The following is a 19,888-nucleotide window of genomic DNA, read 5'->3' on the forward strand; positions in this document are numbered from 1 at the left end:
TTGACAGCTAGCATGTCTGGAATACCAATGACAGCCAGCATCCAGTTAGGACCCTCAGCCTAATGAGGTCAGCTCAGGCCTAGTCAAGTGACATTCTGGAAGAGGGTATAAACTCACTTCAGAAAGCAACATCTTAAGGTCAGTAGCTAATTTGATGAGCTGGAGACTCAACCATGCAGACAGTATTAAGTGTTGCCGGATCTACAGAGTTCAGTAGATATGGAGAAACAGTTAACATTAAATGTTACAAATAACATAGCCAATTTGGATTTGTAAGTCTGGTATGAAAAGAAACTAGAAGCTTTTTAAATGTGTCAATTCACCTTTAATGTTTGAAAAATAAAAAGGTATTTGAGCAATTGCAGTTATGAAGGGAACATCTCTTGCTCCACAGAAGAGTGTGAACAGGTTCACATCAGACTCATGCTTGGAAAACAAACACACATTCTCCTTTTTAGATCAAAAGTGGAGTTCTGTATAGACAAAAGTCGCCAAAGTGCCCTGGTTAGTCCAAGGCACCTTACCCCCAGATTGGAAGTTTGTCAACATGAAATAAATTATGACACCACATCTTGTCTAGTTACAACATGGTTCTATCAATATTACAAAGTTAGGTATACTTTGGATTTTGCACAGTCTACAGACACAAGGACTTTTACTTCAGGAAAAAGTCAGCCTGGGTCATTCAGTCATTTCACAATTAATAGCTACACTTTCTCCCCTCTCCCAATACAGCAAACAAAAAGCAGTGGCATGTTATTTTCAACCATCAACCTGGTTCATCTTGAGAGTTAGGAGTCACCTTGCCCTAGAACAGAATTCACTCCATTCTAGAAATTCTGCCCATATTAACCACCGATCAATAGGCTCTTACTGCAAGCACCAAGTTTTGCAGAAGCCACCACAGGTGTTTTTGGAGGGTTATTTATTTTGGGGGGGAGGGGGGATTGAAGGGGAGGGGACACCACCCTAGGATGATCCAGAAGAACCTTCTTGCAGTTCGAACTAGAAGTTACTACACACTAAGAAAACACTGCTGACCCTATTGGAGAGAACGACATTCTGTCTTCAGAGACTATGTTCACAAGTGTCCCCTCACAAAACAGCTTCTGCTAAGAGAGGAGAGAGATTTGGAACACAGAAGCTATTCCTGGAGGATTTTCACTGTAGTTGCTGGAAACAACAGTGGCCATCTGCAAGTCTTCCAGATGACTAGGTTACTTTAGGGAAAGACCAGAGCTAAGGCAGTGTTGTCTGGATAAAGACATGCCAAATCAAGTCTTTCAGATTCTGGTGTCAATCACTACATTTAAAATTTTCTAGTCCATTTTGGAACAGAGACCAGATGGCCTAAGAAAGTTAGTCTCAGTGGCAGCAACTAAGCTCTGGATCACCCCACCACAAACCAACTGAGGCCAGGAGATCCTTCCTCCTACAAAAAGTAATAATTTAGGGGGGACATTTAAAAAGTTTCACACTAGATTAAGTTGCTGTGAGTTTAGTTGATCCATGTAGGCTGATCTGAGGGCAGTGGTTTTGTGGGCATTTCTAGAGAAAACATCAAGGCCCAGTTGTATGATTTGCCATGCAGTCCCAAGATAGGAATACACTTTTTGAATGAAAACCTTGTTAAAAAACCTCCCGGCTAACTTACATGGGCATTATAAGGCCTTTCTCCCCACCAACTGCTGAGATGACCAGCGAAGCCAAATTGACACAGCTCCCACATCCACCCCACAGACTAAAACTGAAAAGGAAAGTTGACGTTCCTCCATTGATACACACACAGAAGTTTAAACAGTCTAACAAGAGTATTTACTATGAACTCAATAAGATCTTTTTGGTCTGCTAAACAAAAAAAAAAGTGTTTTCCCCGCCTTGCCAAAGAAAAGGTTACCACTGGGGGAGCTGTTTGTGGAACAGTTTTATTTCTTCCCATTGAAAGGCCATTGTTTAAGCATTTACAGTTTTCCTAGTGCAATACAACCAAAAAGAAAAAGAAAAAAAAAAAAAAAGCAGTAACAAAAAAAATGCCGCCTTCTTCCCAGGCAACTAAACAGAAGTAGATTTTACTGCAACATATACACATTAAATATAGTATACAGTCCATGCAGCGGCACAGCCATGTTAAAGGGAATCTTGGCTTCAGCCATCAGTGCATTACAGTCCAAATTTCACTTGCTCCGACTTCCTATCCAGACTTGAACAGCAGAATTGCAACCTGACCCAAGTAAAAATAGATGAAGTGCTTTGTCTCATGTGTTACATAGCTGCCAAAATTTCTGCCAACAATGCAGTGCCAAGTAGGGTTGTATTTCTTGTCAAATTCCTAAAAGGGAGAGAGAGTACAGTAGTTAAGACCAAGAAAGCCCACATCAGAACAGTCTGAAATATACTTTCATAACTGGTTACTGTTCGATACAAATGCAATGGAAATCTGAAGACAGCAGAGGTGGATGCAAGATACTACTACGTTACTGACGTGCTAATTAGCACGAGACAAAAGGGCTGCCCTGGAGTGCGGAAGAGGTCCCATGCCATGTACTTGAGTGATTTATACACAAGCTCCAGGCCACAACTGCAGATTTTAAAAGTCCCCTTGGTACAGTGGTATTCAAGCCACATGTGTAGGCCAGTTGTTCCACAAAACCATTTAAACTCTCCTATTCCAAGCCAACCCCCAGAAACGGTATTTTGGAATGCGTGTTCCAGCAAGCCGCCGGATCTTAAAGGTCACTTGGAAAAGGGGAAAAAAAAAAAAAAAAAAAGTCAGGCTTCAGGCAGTCTTCATAAAGCAGCAGAAGAGTTTGTGAGGAGACTTTCTAATGTAAACAAGCAGAAACATTCACATATTGTCTGCCTGGGGAAGACATCGATGAAGCCGAAAGCTAAACAAGTGAAGTAGTGTATCATTGGTTAAATTGTTTATCCCAATTTAGCAATTGGGAGGGAAGGGTTTCTGGTAAGGATTGAGAGCTCTCATCCCTTCAGTTAATATGGATCTCCCATGACCCAGTCCTCAGGCAAAACTAGGGAAATATCAGACTCAACAGTCCCGATTTAAAGGGAAAAAATCAAAGTGAGAAAGCCTCAGACTATACACCAGAAAGCAGCAAGGCACCAACAAAAAAAGACAGTTGAAGTCCTTTGCAAGTAACCTTTCTTCCATTAGCAGGGAATGTGCAGTAAGCCATTTCCTTTATATCAGAAAAGGAAGCAAATACGCAACAAGCCATTTTCTTTCCTGAGCTTTGGTTCTCTTATGTTGCATTCCATTCCCTCGTTGCACTGTCCCAAGAGCCTTCTGGATTAGTCACTTTTTGACCTGGAAAGGCCAGATTTTAAGAAAATATAAAAGATATTCTCAACTTGTTGAGACCATCAAATTTCAACTTGAATTAGAGTCGAACAGAGTTAAGTAGTTTCAGGTCCCACATTGGGTCCCAACCCACCCTGCCTAGTTTTGGTTCTATAATAATATTTTCCTCTTGTTTCCCGCCCCTCGAGTGCTCTCTCTCTCTCTCTCTCTCCCTTGTTGCTGTGTGAAGGGCCTACACAAACAGGGGACACCAACTATGCACAAGATTCCATCAAATACATAAGGTGAACAAACTAAGAGATACTTTGATCAGTCAGGTCCTCTAATCTTCAGGGTTCCTCAGATAAATCCAGGTAAAGGGTTCAGACAGATGTGAGGTGTTTAAGTTGCATCATCTCTGCAGGCTGAGCACCCACAGCTCCATTCATCTCAATTAGAGCTGGTGCTCAGAACTTTCAAAAACTCAGTGTTAAGAATATATCAACAGGTAGAAAAGCCTGGAAAAAGGGGGGGTGGGGGTGGAAGTGGAAGTGGGAGTTTATTTGGTCTAGAAGTGCTAAGCAGAAGCAAGTACATTTCACTTGACTAGATGGGTTGGGTTTTTTTGTTTGTTTTGTTTTAACTACAGTAGCCACACAGAGTTTAAATCAAGTCAGGCCTTCCAAAGCTTCAGAAGATTGCAGAGAGCTAGCAACAATACATTAAGTTGCTACTTAAGGTAAACAGCAACCAAGTCCTTTTAGCTTGGCTAGCCAGAAAGAATGGTCCATTGGTTAAGGTGCTAGCCGAGAACTTGGAAAACCCAAGTTCAAGTCTCTCTACTTCAGACTGCCTGTGTGATCTTGACCACACCATAGAATCGGTCTCAGCTCCCATCGGAGAAACAGGGATAAGAGCACTGCCCTACCTCACAGGGGTGTGGTGAACCACGCCGGTACTATGGTGATGAGGGTCAAATAAGTACTTAAGATGGTCAACATGTCCCAGCCAACCCTATGCCATTTTATAGCAGCTTCATAATACCTTCTTTATATATGCTGCAATGTCTTTCTCTATGTTGTACTTCTCCATTGCCTGTGTAGCACAGTCTACAGCATCCTGCTGCATGTCCTCAGACATGTCTGCATTCTTGATCACAGCCTTTCTGTCAGACATTGTGAACCTAAGGCAGAACATAAAGTATTAAGATGTGCCCATAGGATTCTGCTACAGTTCTTTCATGCATTAGACTACATGGTCTACATAACGTAAAACAGTTCTGGATACAGTGTTCTGTATTTCTATTGCAGGTTACACCAAACCCCTGTCTTGCCCAACATCTGGCTGTAGGCACACTACACAGTAATCCTAGGATATACTATTAGGTTGTGGAATGCTGTAGTACAGGAAGCCACTTGGAGATTAGACTAGAGACAGCCAAGTATCACCACCTGTACATACATTTTTAGCTTTAAAAACCCCATAAATCCTATGCAGAGATCTTCTACTCCTTTAAATTACAGGAGCAGCAGGCCTGCAAATCAATAAGCAATGGCTAAAGCTGGATTTCCTTGCAGGTATAGCCAATGGAGTGGAGCAGTAATATGGCTCTAGCAACAGCAGCCCCCAGACTATGTTTGTCTCCACAGATTGTAGGTGATTGCGTTCAATGGATAGAGTAGCAGAAGCATTTATTATTTCACTCAAGTGTGTACATTCCCTTTAAATGTAAAGTTAAGGGTCATACATTCAGCTGTTCTTGCTAGTTCAGAACGGAAGCAGTTTCAGATCTAGTTTACCTCAGTGTGTCATGGATTCCTTTTGTACTTTGCTCAGCTTGACCAATGAAACCTAAACAGTTTTGCTGGTCTCATGCACATCACAACATTGGGATGTTAGGGTTGCCAGTTCTGCTGTGGAAGGATACTTCCATCCAAGACAAGAGAGCCTACCTGTGACCTTTTAAGAGCCTGAACTGTGGCATGTCTGACAGGGTGTTTAACCTCTTTCCCTCTGCTAAAACTAGTTAGGGAGTTCTACGCTACTCAGTGATGAGTCACCTATATGTAAGTCTCAGATCCCCTGCTCGGGGCACACCCACTAGTTGTAGCTAGTTTTATATGCCGTTTGTAGATCAGCTGAAAGTTACTATTTAACGTTTCAGTCCTTACTCAGCCAAAATGCCCACTAACAACAAACCTGTGAATTTTGCCTGAGCTAAGAGTGGACCTGTGTTGATTAGTACTTTTGATGTATGACCCATTTCAACTAGCACGGTGAACAACATACAGCCACTTTAAACTCAGTTCTCCATTGTTATTTTGGTGGAACAAGTGGAGAATCAGGCATGATATCTGACCAGTTTAGGGCCTTCATTTGAAGGACTGCACTAGTGAAGGGCAGCTGTCTAGGTGATGCCCCCGGTTGCCGATTATCATATTTAGCTTTACCATAGGACTACCACAAAGTTACTTACGTTTTAAGGATGCCTTTTCACAGCAGAGAATGTGTCAAATTAGGTTTGCAAAGCCACATTAAGTTTACAGTGCCATAACAAGGCTTAGTAAATCTTGAACTATATTACTAGGCTAGCACTATATGTATGGAGGTAGGAAACCCATACATGTTTAGCTCCATTAAGGAGAGAGTCTGCTACAATGATTGTTTCCTGGAGCAGTCCCAGAAAAACTGAAGGAGTAGCTTTGTTATAGCAACTAAAGGAGCCTGCTATCCAGGGAGAGAAAGAATCCAGTTACATAACAGCCCTATGACTACAATACTTCAATTCTTTATTCTGCCTGCAGTTGAAGACTCATAGTGCTCCCTAATTTATACATTTTAGATACCATGTATAATTGCGCATTGCTATTATTAACACATACTAATAGCATTAAAGGAGGAGGATGGGAATTCATCTAGAATGCCAGGAAAGAGCACGTGCATTTGTAAGAGTTTTTAGGAAACCAGTCACAGGTGCCTTCCACCCCCCAGATGATTGGGGTTTAAATCACTGTTTAGCAGGAGGGGGTAGATTTGGAGCTTCAAGTATGTCAACAACCACAAAGGAAAGCCCTAGAGAGACAGCCAAGCAATGCACCCAGGACAACCCACATGTGACTGCTTGAAGAGTCAATTCAGAGGGCCTCTGTAATTACAGCACTCAGTGAGAGACCTGCAGAAAGTGTCTTCCTTCCTGGTCTTATTTAGAATGGGATTCTTGGGAGCATAGACAGGCCTGCCAAGCACTAGTCATGCCAGTGGTGCAACAGGAAACAACTCCTTTTTGCTTAAGTATGTAGATGTCCTCTCCCTCCCCCACCCGCCCCCTTTTGAGCCATGCTCCCCTCTCTCCTGGAGACAGCATCCTTTTCACGACAGCAGCTGAGCGAGGCTGCTGCAGCCACTGCCGTCTGGAAAGGGGAGGGTAGAAGCGTGAACAGGTAAGGGAGCAGCACACAGAGGCCAAACATCATTCGCCTTGGCATTGCCAAGCACAACTACTCCACCTGCAGATCAGAGCGACAGCTCCTCCCCTAGCCACAGGGCTGGGCCTTAACAATACCATGACACCTCTCCTCCGCCTAGAAAGGGCCAGAGACAGCTCACTCCCTACCCCAGGAGGCTTGGCAGCTGCTGCATTTCCCAGGGGGAGAAGCCACCAAAACAGGCCTCAAGAGAGACTGGCCCAGGCATAAATTGACACTTAAACTCCTGGGGAAGAAGCGGATACCAGAATTAATGCCACAGAGCAGGTAGAACATTTGCCCTTTCCTATAAGGGAGGGAGGGAACCTTCCTCTTGACCCTCTTCCTCCTGAAACAGAGACCAGAGCTGTCTCCTACTAGCACAGGATTGGTCCCTACACCACCCTAGTGGATTTCCTCCTGGCCACTGGTAAGCTGTGCCAGGGGAGGAGCTTTCCGTGCAGTCCCCAGCAGACCAAGGCACGCTGAGGTCTGGGGGAAGAGGTGTGACCTTCACGTCCCGAGCCCCCAGGGGAAGCGTCTAGCTCGGATCAGGAGAATGACCTTGCCTCGGAGAGCGCGGTTCCTCGGCCTGGGCAGGCCGGGCCGAGGATGCAGCAGCAGCTACACAAGTTCCCTGCTAAAAGCCATGGGGGGAGGCTGCATGGGAGCCCCATCAATGCACCGATGTAAACGGGCAGCAAGCCGGCTCCGGCTGCGGGAAGGGGTCACTCAGAGGCTGCAGCCGGAGTGGGAGGAACCGGAGCGGCTCCCCGAGGCAGAGCTGCCAGGTGAAGCGGGTGCAGCCGCCAGCTGGAGGCTGGCGAGAGAAGCGGGGTGCAGCCCCCGATTGCAGCCGGCTTCGCTTCCCACGGCCGGGCAGCTGCAGCCCCGGGCGGGGGAGTGGGGGGGAGCCGCCCCCTCCCCTGCTCGTGAATGCACCAGGCAACATAATCACCATCAGACCCCCGCCCCCGCCGCGGCGCGCCCGGCTCACCTGCCCCGCGGGAGTCACCGGCAAACGGACCCGAAGCGCCTCCGCCGCGCACTCGCTCTCGCACCCGCTCCGCCGGCCGCTTCCCCCCGCTCCGCTGCCGCCGTGTGCCCCGCTCTGCCCAGCGCTCGCTCTCCGCCCGGCCGCCTCCCCCGCGCTGAAATAGGCGCCCCTCCCCTTGCAGTGGCTCAGCCAGCCGCCCTCGCCATTGGCTGCGCCGCGGCCTCGGCCCACAGCGACAAGCGTTTTCCTCTCGCTCTTCTCTGCCTACATCTTGTTTCATCCCACAATGCCACGAGCAGGCTGCGGAGCGCGCCTGGCTCACGCGGTGGAGGGGGTGGAAGGAGAGGGAAGTAAATACGACTCAGGGATTGGGGTGGCCTGGACGTGGGGACCCTCCTGCAAAAGGGCTCGGCCAGATCTGCTTCCCTGTGGGAGCCTCGTGCATTTGTGGGGGGGGGGGGTACAATCAGCAGATCTGTTGCTCATTCTGGGGCCTGATGCTGCTTCTGGCCCCAATGCAGTGTAAACCCCCCAGACTGAAGTGGAGTCACTCTGGATCATAAACCGGCCAAGTGGCCCTTAGGTCAGTTCCAGAGTCACCTGTGTTCTGCATGCCAGCTGGAGTCCCCCTCTCACGTTGATTGCTGACAATTATGGACATCAGAAAAAAAGTTAATGGGATGGCCAGAGTTATTTGCACTAAAGTAATGGACCCAACATCAATTTCCGTTTCCTGCACTGCTCATTTTTTTGGGAGTCCCTCATTTTGGATCTTTGTCACACACAGTCCCCATATTTGGACTTCGGATGCTCTGGATTTACACCTCTGTAGCCAGGAGCAAAATCTAAGCACTTGTCCTGAAGGCCTGATTCCAATTTAATTTACACCCACAGGTTTCATGCTGATGTGTCCCTGTGGATGTCAGTGGAGTTTTACTCCAGGATGAGATCTCTTAAGTCCAATCACTGTGTCTGGCAAGGATATAGGGCCATTGCTTTACTCTGTTTGCACGTCAACTTTGATGTGCTCTAATAATAGGAATATGCACTGGCTCAGTGAGATCAGTATTGTATTGCTGGGTCTCTGAAAGATCCCAGGGCACTTTTTATCCAAGAAGGGATTTGCTGCAGTATCTTTGGCCATAGAAATCTACCCGCCTTACAGTGGCGTGCACTAATCCTCTGTGCTCTTCACCCCAGCAGTTGGTGCATTTCAACAGTGCCATATGTATACGGGATCTTATCCTGCAACTGGATCTACACATGTAGATCCCTGCACCCATATAAAGGGTCATAATGTTCAGGGATCCACACACATGGATCTGATTGCAGGATCGGGGCCATAGTTTGTAAAGTATTCTTGGGATAAAAGGCATTACATACAAGTAAAAAGTGTTTTGCCAGTGTTAATTAATTGTAATGATACTGCACGCTTCTACAGTGCCTTCCGCCGGAGTGTATGACAGACATTAATTAATTAAGCCTCACAAAATGCTCCTGTGAGGTAGGTAGGCAGGCAGTATTACAGTGTCTCTCATTTACAGAAGAGGAAATTAAGGCACAGAGAGAGTGAGTGATTTGTCCAAGATCACACAGCAGGTTAGCAGCGCCGTCAGGAATAGACCCTGTGTCTCTTAATGCCCCGTCATGTGACCCTCCTCCTCCCCCCATTGACATATCAAAGCCACTTGTAAGCACTTCAGATAGAAATGTACTATTGATTGACACCCTGCAGTAACTCTGCAACAACACATATTCAAAACCATACAATACACAAGGACAGTAGGAGAGGCAGGTTTGTGCTTTGTCCAATGGGTATGGCACAGCTCTAGGAGTCAGGATTCCATTTTTGGCTCTGATGCTGACTTACTGGGTGACCTTGGGCAAGTCACATCCATCTCCCTGTTTTCTCCTATGTAACCTGAGGATAATGATACCCTCCTTCATCAAGTGCTTTCGGAACTTATTTGTCTCGATGAGACTAAAAGGACCCCTCACCATATAAAAACCTGGTGAGGCCTTTGACCAAACTGAGGAGGACGGCTGTTTCTGGAGGTCTAGCTATCAGTGGTGGCCAAGAGTGCTCCTCCAACTTCTCCTAACCATTCCTTGTCTTGTGGAGCTGGTGACAGGTTGGGGGAGGGCGTGTCTTGTGTGTAATAGTGAACTCCAATTTGCTTGGTGAACCCCATTTTGTTTCAGGGGTTCTACTTTGCATTGTAATCTTCATTATGCAGTGTGACCTTGATGATGTATTGTAGCCTCTTTTGTGGATTAGAGCATCTGAGAAGCTGGAACAGAACAATCTAGCGCCATCAAAATTGAATGACTCTTCCCTTCTAGAACAATGTGTTTTCTACCAGAAGAGCTATTGACTTTGAATGATTCTCTGCACAGCAGCTGATGGGATAGGGGCTACAACCCAGAATTCCTCCATCGGAAGCACATAGGCCACAGGAGGAAAGACATGCCAAAAGATCCAGCTAAGGAAGGAAGGAAGGCAGGAAGGGCTGCATCACCTCTGTCACTGACTAAACCCAGGACTTACGGAGAGGTGAGATCAGATTTTGAGGGCTGCATTCAGGACTCTTTGCTATACAAAGATCTGTAACTCTCCAGTGTGCTTGGTTCAGAGTAAAGTGGCTGTGGTTAACAAATTTCTCTGTTAAGACTGTGTTCCTGTCTTTTCTGCTATGTTAATTGAGGTTAATTGAGAAACCAGAACTCCCACAGCGGGGTGGATTCTGGGAGAATGTGTCTTAGCAGCTCAGGAGGGCTAAAGCACTTGTTCCAGTGTTCAAGGTGGCTGGATTGCAGGGTTTCACTGCCCAAATAGGGGATCTGCACCTGGGAGACCCAGACCTAGAAACAGTGACCAGTGACCATCAACTAGTGCAAAATGTAGTTGGCCCATTTTCGTAGCAGTGTTTTGCACGTGGAGTACGTGTACTCTGTGATTGTACTGTACAATTCAAGGTTATGGTGTTGATCTATAAAGCCATCTATTGTTTGGGTCCTGGGCATCATTACCTCTCTCTTTGTGCTTTAACCCATCAACTGAGATTAGCTGGGATACTGAAGCAGAAAAGTCCTCAGATGCATATCTTTATGGGTTAGAGGAAGTAGTGTTTGCAGTGCAAGGTCCTCAGCTCTGGAACTCATTTCCTAACTCAGTCTAAGAAAGCCAAAGTTTGCTGGCCTTCTGGGCATATTTCACTCTCTCTCTCTCTCTCTTCTCAGGCTTTTCCTTTTTCATGCTGAAAGGAAAGGTCACTGTCTCCTAGCCCAGCAAAGATGGTAAGGAGGAAATAATGCCCTTTGCTAAAGCACCATCTCTACCTCCTACAGGAGCCTGTGTTTACCTTGGAGGTTTCCCATCCAAGTACTACCAGACTTAGCCCTGCTTGGCATGGGAAATCTGATAAGATCACAACTCTAGATGGTGCCGCTCCAGACAAGCGTCCCTCTCCGAAACAGGGACATGCCGCTTACAGCAGCTTCATCTCCAGTCACCACAGGACCTTCTGTATCCAGTTTGTAGCTGTTTAATCTTGGCTGTGGTGGCAGTAAACAGAAGAACCCTAAGACATTCCTGAACTAAAGGACATTTAAAGGAAGCAGGGATGAAATGAACATCCCCTAGCCAATGGCGACACCTTGAAAAGACAGAGAGCACCCCAGGTTAGTGAGGCCATTCTATCGGGGGGCAATGGAAATAATTACTTTTTCACACCCCTATATCCTCACAGAAGGTACAGGAATCCCATCTGTAGGTAAAAAGAGAGTAGTACAAAGGAACTGGGAACAATAAGACTATTAAATCCTAAATTAGGAAGAAAACTCTCCATTCATCACTAAATCAAGGTGAAGGGGTGTGTTGTTCCAATTTTATGTCAGGGTAACTCTGCTGCATGACTAGGCCTAGTTTCTTAAATGGCTACGTTGGAGGCCTCCAACAAAGAAGGAAAAGGAGAGGAAGGTTGTGTTGGAATTCATCTCTTTGCCTCCTACACACCCGTAAATAAGATTTAGCAAGACGAAATGGTAGGGATAACTTGCATACATTGGCTGGGAGAGCAGCCTGGACTGTGATCAGTCATGTAACATACCTTTAACTATAGGCACATATGCGCCACATGAACAGCTGTTTAGTCTTTCCCACCTGGGAATCCTGCCCTCAATAAATGTGCTCTCTATATATACCTGGTCTCTTGGCTGCCTACACATGTGCCCATCTGTCAGGATGGCATCACGCCGGTTTGAATTTTGGTTGCTCCATTTCACTTGCGCATAGGTGCCAAGAAGTCATGGGTTTAGATAAGCAGCCTATAAAAACACAGCAAGTGCCATCTCCTCCGCCACGCTGCTGCTGCTACAACACACCCCCTTAAGCTCCATTGCATCCTTTGATGCTCAAGAATGGATCGGTGTGGCGTTCATGGGCACATCTGCTTCGTAACAAGACAAATTTTAATTGCATGAAGGGCCTTGAGATCCATGGAGACCACTTGGGGTTCTGAAATCTATGGAACATGATAGTAGAGTTGCTTCTAGGAAGACAAGTCTAGGGCAGATAATGGCACCCAGGGGACAGACTGGAGTTCAATTCTCAAGTTGTGCTCTTGCCTGAGAAGCAGCCAGCCAGATGCATCCCTTTTACTGATTGAGTGTATTATTTTCTGGAGTGATGATTGCGAGCAATGGGATGCCATTCACAACTAAAACAACAAATAAAATATGACTGATGAAGCCAAAAAATCCAGCCACTCCAATGAATCAATGGGCAAAGTAAGGGAGAGATCATGGAAAATAGTCAAAGATTAACTGATTCCATTTTCAAGACCTTAGTTTGAGCCTTGACTACACGTACAGAACAGCCCCGGATGGTAGAGAGGCAGTGTGAACTAGTGGCCGGGGACCTGGTTTTGACAATGATTTGCTATGTGGCCTCGAGCAAATCACTTACAGCCTGATTTTCAGGGATGCTGAAAACATACAGCTCCCATTAAGTCAAATGTTCAGCACCTTTGCAAATCAGACCACTAATGTCTCTGTGCTTCATTTTCCCTGTCCATACAAGGAGGCTAATGATCCTTGCTGACCTCCCTCATAGGGGTGTGTTGTGAGTCAGGTAGTGAGTAGTAGGCGACGGTGAAGATTTAAAGAGCTACATGTGCAAGTGCTCAGTATTCGTACTATTCTCCAAAGGAAGGCTCTGTTCCCAGCCAGCTTTAGATGGAACCTGCTCATTCACTGCTGCTTTGGAGGGGCACTGCATGTGAGACAGTCACTTAGGTAACTCTGACCTGTAGGACAGGAAGATCAGGCCTCTTAATAATGACACCTAGGTCTCACAGAGCACTCTTCATCCATAGATCTCAGAGTGCTTTACAAAGGAGGTCAATATCATTATCCCCATTTTACAGATGGGGAAACTGAGGGACAGAGAAGTGAAAGGACTTCCCCAATTTAACCCAGCTGGCCACTGGCAGAAGCAGGAATAAGAACCTAGATCTTCTGAGTCCCCGTCCAGTGCTCTGTCACCTTGGCCACACTGCCTCTTGTACGCTGGCACCCTTCTTCTCCCTCAGCACACTTCGTACAGTCAGGGTTGCTTCAGAAGCATTGGCTGACTTCTATAGACATAGAGGTGTAAGCAAGAGGCATGACTTGGTACTCAGCCCATACGTATAAAAAGTAAAAGCTGCTGTGGACTTCAGCGTAACAGCATCAGCTCTGACCCCTATGGCAAAAGCTTTGGGCCTGAGTCCCATTTGCACTAAGGTAGCACATAATTTCTGCCAAATATAAGGCCCCTTACACTGCCAGGATGGTGGACATCAAGCCTCTTAAGCCTATGGAAGGCCCTGCAGAGACTGGCACAAATGGAGCAGAGTTATAAAAGAGAAAACGGTGGAGTAGGGAAGAGCTTCATATTTATTACTATTTATATTACTGTAGCACCTACATAAGAACGTCCATACTGGGTCAGACCAATGGTCCATCTAGCCCAGTATCCTGTCTTCTGACAGTGGCCAACAGCAGGTGCTTCTGAGGGACTCATAGCATTTTACAAACCTTAGTCTCATAACACTCTGGCGAGATAGGTAAGTAACTGGCTAGTGTATATGTGTACCATGGCCATCAACTAAGTGGAATCAGATCAGTTCAACTATGTATATCATAGTGGTTAATATTAGCTACTAATGGAGGGTCTCCTTTAGCTTACCTGGTAGGGAATGACCTGTGCTTTTGGAGTTGAAGGATCAGATTTCAGTTCTAGTCCTGCTGTCACCAGGAGGTCCCACGTAATCATGATGTGCACCGTAGTGACAACCAGGAAGGCCTAGGTAGCAATAGTTCTGTAACAATATAATTGCAGAGGGGTAAAACAAGGCAGAGAATCAAAGCAATGTAGGGCTGGAAGGGACCTCAAGAGCTCATTTAGTTCAGCCTCCCCCGCCCCCCATGCTGAGAAGGAACCAAGTATATCTAGATCATCCCTGCATGGAGAGATGACACAAGTTTCATAGAGTCTAACGCCGGAAGGGATGGTTATGATTATTTAGTCTGACCTCCTGCATAACACAGGCCACAGAATTTCACTCAGGGATTCCTGTGACTTACCCACTCAGAAAGTCAGTGCCAGAGATGGACACACAGCACAGGAGCCCCCTTACCATTACTTCCTTGCTCTAGCCAAAATAATGCACGTATTCAATATCAATATATGCACACACAATATCAATAAATTGATTTCAACAGGAATAGTATAAAACAAAGGGAAGGCAATACATGGGAGTGTCTCCGCTGCAGCTGGAGTTGTCCATTGGAAGGCTCTCAGAGGAATGAGGTGGCCTTAGCCAAGAACCGGTAATCTTGAAACAAATAAAAAGAGACCAGGGAGGGAAATCACTTCACCTTCGTGCCCTTAATGAAACAGGACTTTTCTTCACACTGAGAAAATTACAATCTGCCTCAGCGCATGCAGGCCCATTATTACATCTGCACGTTGAACGCTGGGGGGAAATGAATTAAGGAAGAATCCCCGGCAACCGTTTTGGTGATAAGGTGGTTGCAAAAGTAGCTATTCTACACTGAACTCCTGCTTCCAGGATGGCCATGAATTTAAAAAAGGGGGAAGCTATCCAGGTGCCCACACCTTTTCACAGGTTCAGCAACCCTCCCCCATCCACACACCTGACATCAATAGCAGCCATCTGGAAACAGTGCCTGAGGGAGGATGGAAGAGTGCCGCTCATACAAACCAGCTGAAGTCTTGTCCCAAGGACGCAGGCACTGTCCTGCCGGAGATGCCATTTTTTAGAGATGAAACTCAGGTCCTCCTCAGCACTTGTGTGCATAAAGATCCCACCTCACTTTTTTGCAAGTGTTAAGTCCTGCACCCTGGCCAGATTCTAGTTTGGGTTACTGTAGCGGGGTAGTTATCCCGCTCCTGCCTGGAAGGGCTTAAAACAGCCCTAGCAGAGGGCTGCAGCTCTAAAACCTAGGCTGATTGGGGAAGTAGACGCAGTTGGACCACGCCCCATCAGGCCTCAGCTGGCCTGTATAAAGAGGCTGGGAGCCAGGAGCTCAGGAGTCTCTCTCTGAAGGCAGAGAGAGAAGGGCCTGGCTGCAGCAAGCTAGAGACAGGGTACCTGAGTGGAGCAGGGCTGGGGACAGGCTGTAACAGCTGTATGTTGCACAAAATGGTCTCCATTTTTCACCCCAAGATGTGGCTTCGTTCCAGGAGTAAAGTCGTTCCTGTAGTTTGCAAAACCCTTTGCAATCCTTTGGTGTGACAGTAAGTTATAACAATTGGGTCAAAGTCTCCTCTGAGTTATATTGGCACAATTATCATCATTATGTATTTGCATTACAGAAATACTAATAAGAATACCTAGCTCTCATATTGCACTTTCTATCAGCAGATCTCAAAGTAGCAATGGTGCCCAAAAGCCTCAGGATCTCCATTGTGCCAGACACTGTATGAACACACAGGCAGGCATGGTCCCTAACACACCAGTATAACTAAGAAGAGAATTCAGCCCTAAATTGTCCTAAAACTACATGCACCTTTGGTCATGAAAGCATGCAAAAGGATGGGTCCTAACTGAATCACAGGCTTTTGAATCTCGTATTTATTACAAGGAGGAACACTTCCTTGAAACATCACAGCCATAAAGATATATGAAGACTGAGTTGACGGACGCTAGACTGAAAAGCTGGTTCACCTTTACTAACAGCTCCTATAGAGATAATAAGACAACCTATCACCTGTATTCTTAAGGAAGATATGTTCACTAGAAAGGGAGTCCAATAATCTTAGAAGACAATACCAGCAGGGAAGACTCATAGATCAGATTCCAAGCTGAAGAATTACTTCCTGCCAAGGAAACACTGTGTCCAAATTGCCCATCAATTAACTGACCCTCTGGAATAGATCTAGCCTAATTACAGGCATCTTTCAGAAATATGGAATTTCACACGATTCTTTTTATTAATTTGGCAGATTTGGCACCTCTCGTTGGTCTTTACATTGTGTATTATGCATTAAGGCTCTGATTCAGAAAAGGGCTCAAGCACATGTTTAAAAGTTTCCTGACTAGAGAGGGATGCTTTCCTATGTCATGGCCTAAATTATCGTCTATTTATTATACTGCCTCAAGTCCACTCTTGAAAGCACTTTAGAGATATTAAAGGGTGATGGTCCCAGCTGCAAAGAGCTTACAGTCTAAGGCTTTCATCCTGACATGCGTTCCACATGTGGACAAGTGTCTGCCCAGGCAGAGCTTATTGTAGGATCGGGACCTACATAAATATGTGCCATAATGAGGGACAATCAAGCAGAAGAGAAAGGGGAGGGAGGGAGGACACTGAAGTTACATGGCGCTGAATGTTCAGGACACAGCTTGACAAGGTTGGATTTGTAAGAATGTAAATTTTAAAAAACTGACTACACTTACATTTTGGTTGGGTGGTGGGGAGTGGTACCAAGGGGAAGAGTTTAGAGGAGTGAAACAGCAGGGAAAAGGGAGGATGGAAAAAAGGAGATTGAGGATGGTCGGGGGAGGAAAAGAGAGGGAAGGGGAGGAAGAGGAGGAGTGTGATGGGCAGGGTGGGTGAGGCTGGCCGCAGAGGTACTGTGGCAGCTATCGAGAAGCAGCTAGAGGTCAGAGCAAACAAAACCTAGTGTAAAGAATGCCCACAGGTCAAACAGAGGGATGCACGTGATGATGTTAATTACAACAAAAAACTGCCTAGTCCGTTTATTATTTATTTGCCTTTTACCTCTGTGAATACTGAAAGCACCCACTGACCAATCCTATACTATTAATAAGATTTGGCCTCCATTGCAGTTATTTCACTCCTGAGCGGTTGATATCTAGCCCAGTAAAACACTGAACATACAAATGCTGGTCAGAAGTGGATTTCCTTGGTTGGAGAAAAGGCCTTTGCAAAATAAATGAACTCTATGCTGACGGACTCGCTGAAGAGAAGTCTCCATGCGGCCAGCCTTGCTTCAGTGTCATTTTGTAATGAGCCACCTTTACTGTCTTAGGCTTCATTCTTCATCTATTCCCTCCGCTTTGCTCTTGTGACTAACTTTTCTGCATGTCAGGCTTGGCTATCGTAAAGCCATGTAAATATTTTAAACGTAAACCCACAGGCTGTCCCCATGTCAATTCTGTTCTGTCTAAAGGAAATTTAGAGGTTGGCCTTATGGAAAATTGAACATTTGCTTGCAGACAGAGATGGAAAAGTACAGTGAAGTGTGGAGTCTCTTTATACTTGTGCTTCCTGGGGCAGCGCCTACTCTATTTTCAAGTCCATATGAGGACATGTAAGGCCTGTTCCACTGTAATATGATCTAAAAGTAATTTCCTTTTTTGCATGACTTATTAGTTGTCATAATAGCTGACCATGTATCCATGACAAGAGCTACCTCCTCCTTCTCTGGTCCAGGCAGAAGAGAGCCATCAAAGCCATCAGGAGCTGGTGTGGAGGGAGAGCAGAAGTAATAGAGGGACTTCTGGGCAGCACTTCAAGGCTTCCGAGCATCTGTTAGTTTGTGGATCTACCAGTTCAGGCACTTCTTGTATAAGGTAATGCTCTGGCACAGACTCACATCCTCTGTTGACTGGGCACCAAGGGGGGGGGGGACACAATACTCACTAACCAGTGGGTTACACATACCTGTGTGCACAGTATTGGCCTCATTTGCTCCCTCCTTGGTGTCAGGTTGCAAGAGACCCGTCCTCTGTCTGTGGAGGGTTGGAAGCAGCTTCTTCTGGTGCCCATCAGCACTGCTCCCAGGCCTTGCCATAGAGAGCCATTTGTGTGCTAGGTGACAGTTCTCTCCTACCAACATCTTTGAGTGTGCTCAGCCCCTACCTGGCTGGAGAGCAAGGGGTGGGCACAATATCTTAACCCACAGAATGCTGAAGAGCACAGAAGACAGATGCCAGACATGCACCAGGTTAATTGCATGCCACACTGGGCTGCCACTGGAAGGCCAATCTCCACAGAGTGGCACCTTAAAGACTAACAGATTTATTTGGGCATAAGCTTTCGAGGGTAAAAACTTCACTTCTTGCATCTGAAGAAGTGAGGTTTTTACCCACAAAAGCTTATGCCCAAATAAATCTGTTAGTCTTTAAGGTGCCACCAGACTCCTTGTTGTTTTTGTAGATACAGACTAATACGGCTACCCCCTGATACTAATCTCCACAGGCCACTGTAATTTTGACAGCACAAATTTCAGGAGATGTTCTAAATCTTTTGTTCATGAATCTAAATCTGTGCAATAGCAGCACGTCTGGCACCCATGAATGGGTTACTTTGTGAAGACAATTGGCCACGTAACAATGTTCTGACCACAGGGAATGATCAGCCAATGAGAGTGTGATCGGAAGATGATTTTCTCTGTGTTGTCCCCATATCTGGTGGGGCAGATAGCGTTCTGGAAGGAGGCTGAACTTTCCAGGAGCATCCTGTACTTGATCAATCTCTATTAATAAAAGCAGTTATTATTTCTCTAATTTGCCTGTCGACTCTTTATATATATTCCCCCCCCCCCTAAATACAACATGAATATGGCATTGAGGTCAATGGGAGTCTTGAGTCAAGACCTAAAACTTTCACTTTTGGGCTCCTCAGTGATTGTGTGTAGCCGCTGGAATATGAAGAAAAAAGGGGTTTATTCACTTTACATAACCATCTCTCTCAAGCACTATGTCTGAAACACAAGCAATCACATTCAGAGCTGCTGACAGTTATTTTTCTTCATTTAGAGACACCGCTATCACTGATAATCATTGTTTTGTGTTTGATACGTTGAATGGAGAGCTTGACAGTTTTGTCTTCTTTTAAAGAGGAGCAGCAAAGGAACAACTAAAACTGTTTAAAAGAGACACTCTCAGCTAGTTTAACCCTTGCATTTAGGTTCTATGGAGGGGGAAAGGTTTACAAAACCTAAACGCTTATAAATATATGTTTTTCTTTTCTATCCTTTTTTTTTTTTTTAGATGTATGCATTTGCCTTTGAAGGACATAAATCCACACCGTGTAGAGGTCAAAGCATAGGGGTTTATTACACACAGCGCTGGTGGAGTGTCACCTGGCTTATTAGGCTCAGAGACACTGTCAATTAATTGATTACAATGAAATATATAGATTTTCCATGGGCGGGGGAAAGTGACGGGGTAGGCAGTTCCACACCCCGGGATAGGTTTTGCAGCAAGACAAGATAGCACAATAGCCAATGGTTAAAAGGTTACACAATGTCTCCGCCCATGGTCTCAAGTTAGCAAATTAACATTTGATTAATACTTTGATAAAATGTTATTAGTATAAAATATATATGTTGAATTCTGATTTGGGGTCCATAGGAATGGAGTAACTCCTTTGATTGTCCGACAGGTACATGTCTAGGGGATAAAGCAAAGAAACAGTGAAAGCATATGAAAATAGAGATTGTCTCCTTTATGTCTTAAGGCAGGGCATTGGTCCCTTGGAAGGGAGGTGGAAGGGTGCCATATCATTATAGTGACATGTGCCAATATTTCATAAACTCAAGGTTGGATCTGTGGGAAGACTGTTTTCCCTTCAGGAGAAACACAATAGGAA

The 19,888-nt window shown here is 45.6% G+C and overlaps 1 protein-coding gene across 3 annotated transcripts in view; it reads right to left on the reverse strand.

Moving 5' to 3' along the window:
* Positions 1-302: 302 nt before the first annotated feature.
* DYNLL2 (dynein light chain LC8-type 2) overlaps positions 303-19,888 on the reverse strand; it is a 63,417-nt gene continuing 43,831 nt past the window's right edge. The window contains exons 2-4 of one of the 3 annotated variants that reach the window (XM_065572835.1): positions 13,989-14,121; positions 4,343-4,481; positions 303-2,329 (exon numbers count right to left, since the gene is read on the reverse strand). In XM_065572835.1, coding sequence (XP_065428907.1) covers positions 2,192-2,329; positions 4,343-4,474 — 270 coding nt within the window. In that variant the 5' untranslated portion in view covers positions 4,475-4,481; positions 13,989-14,121 and the 3' untranslated portion in view covers positions 303-2,191. Of the gene's footprint in view, positions 2,330-4,342; positions 4,482-7,759; positions 7,935-13,988; positions 15,046-19,888 lie in introns of those variants that run through there. The other 2 variants (XM_042857865.2, XM_005298841.4) reach the window with 2 other exon arrangements.

Source organism: Chrysemys picta, chromosome 19 (genome assembly GCF_011386835.1).
Source record: "Chrysemys picta bellii isolate R12L10 chromosome 19, ASM1138683v2, whole genome shotgun sequence".
NCBI classification, from domain to species: domain Eukaryota; kingdom Metazoa; phylum Chordata; order Testudines; family Emydidae; genus Chrysemys; species Chrysemys picta.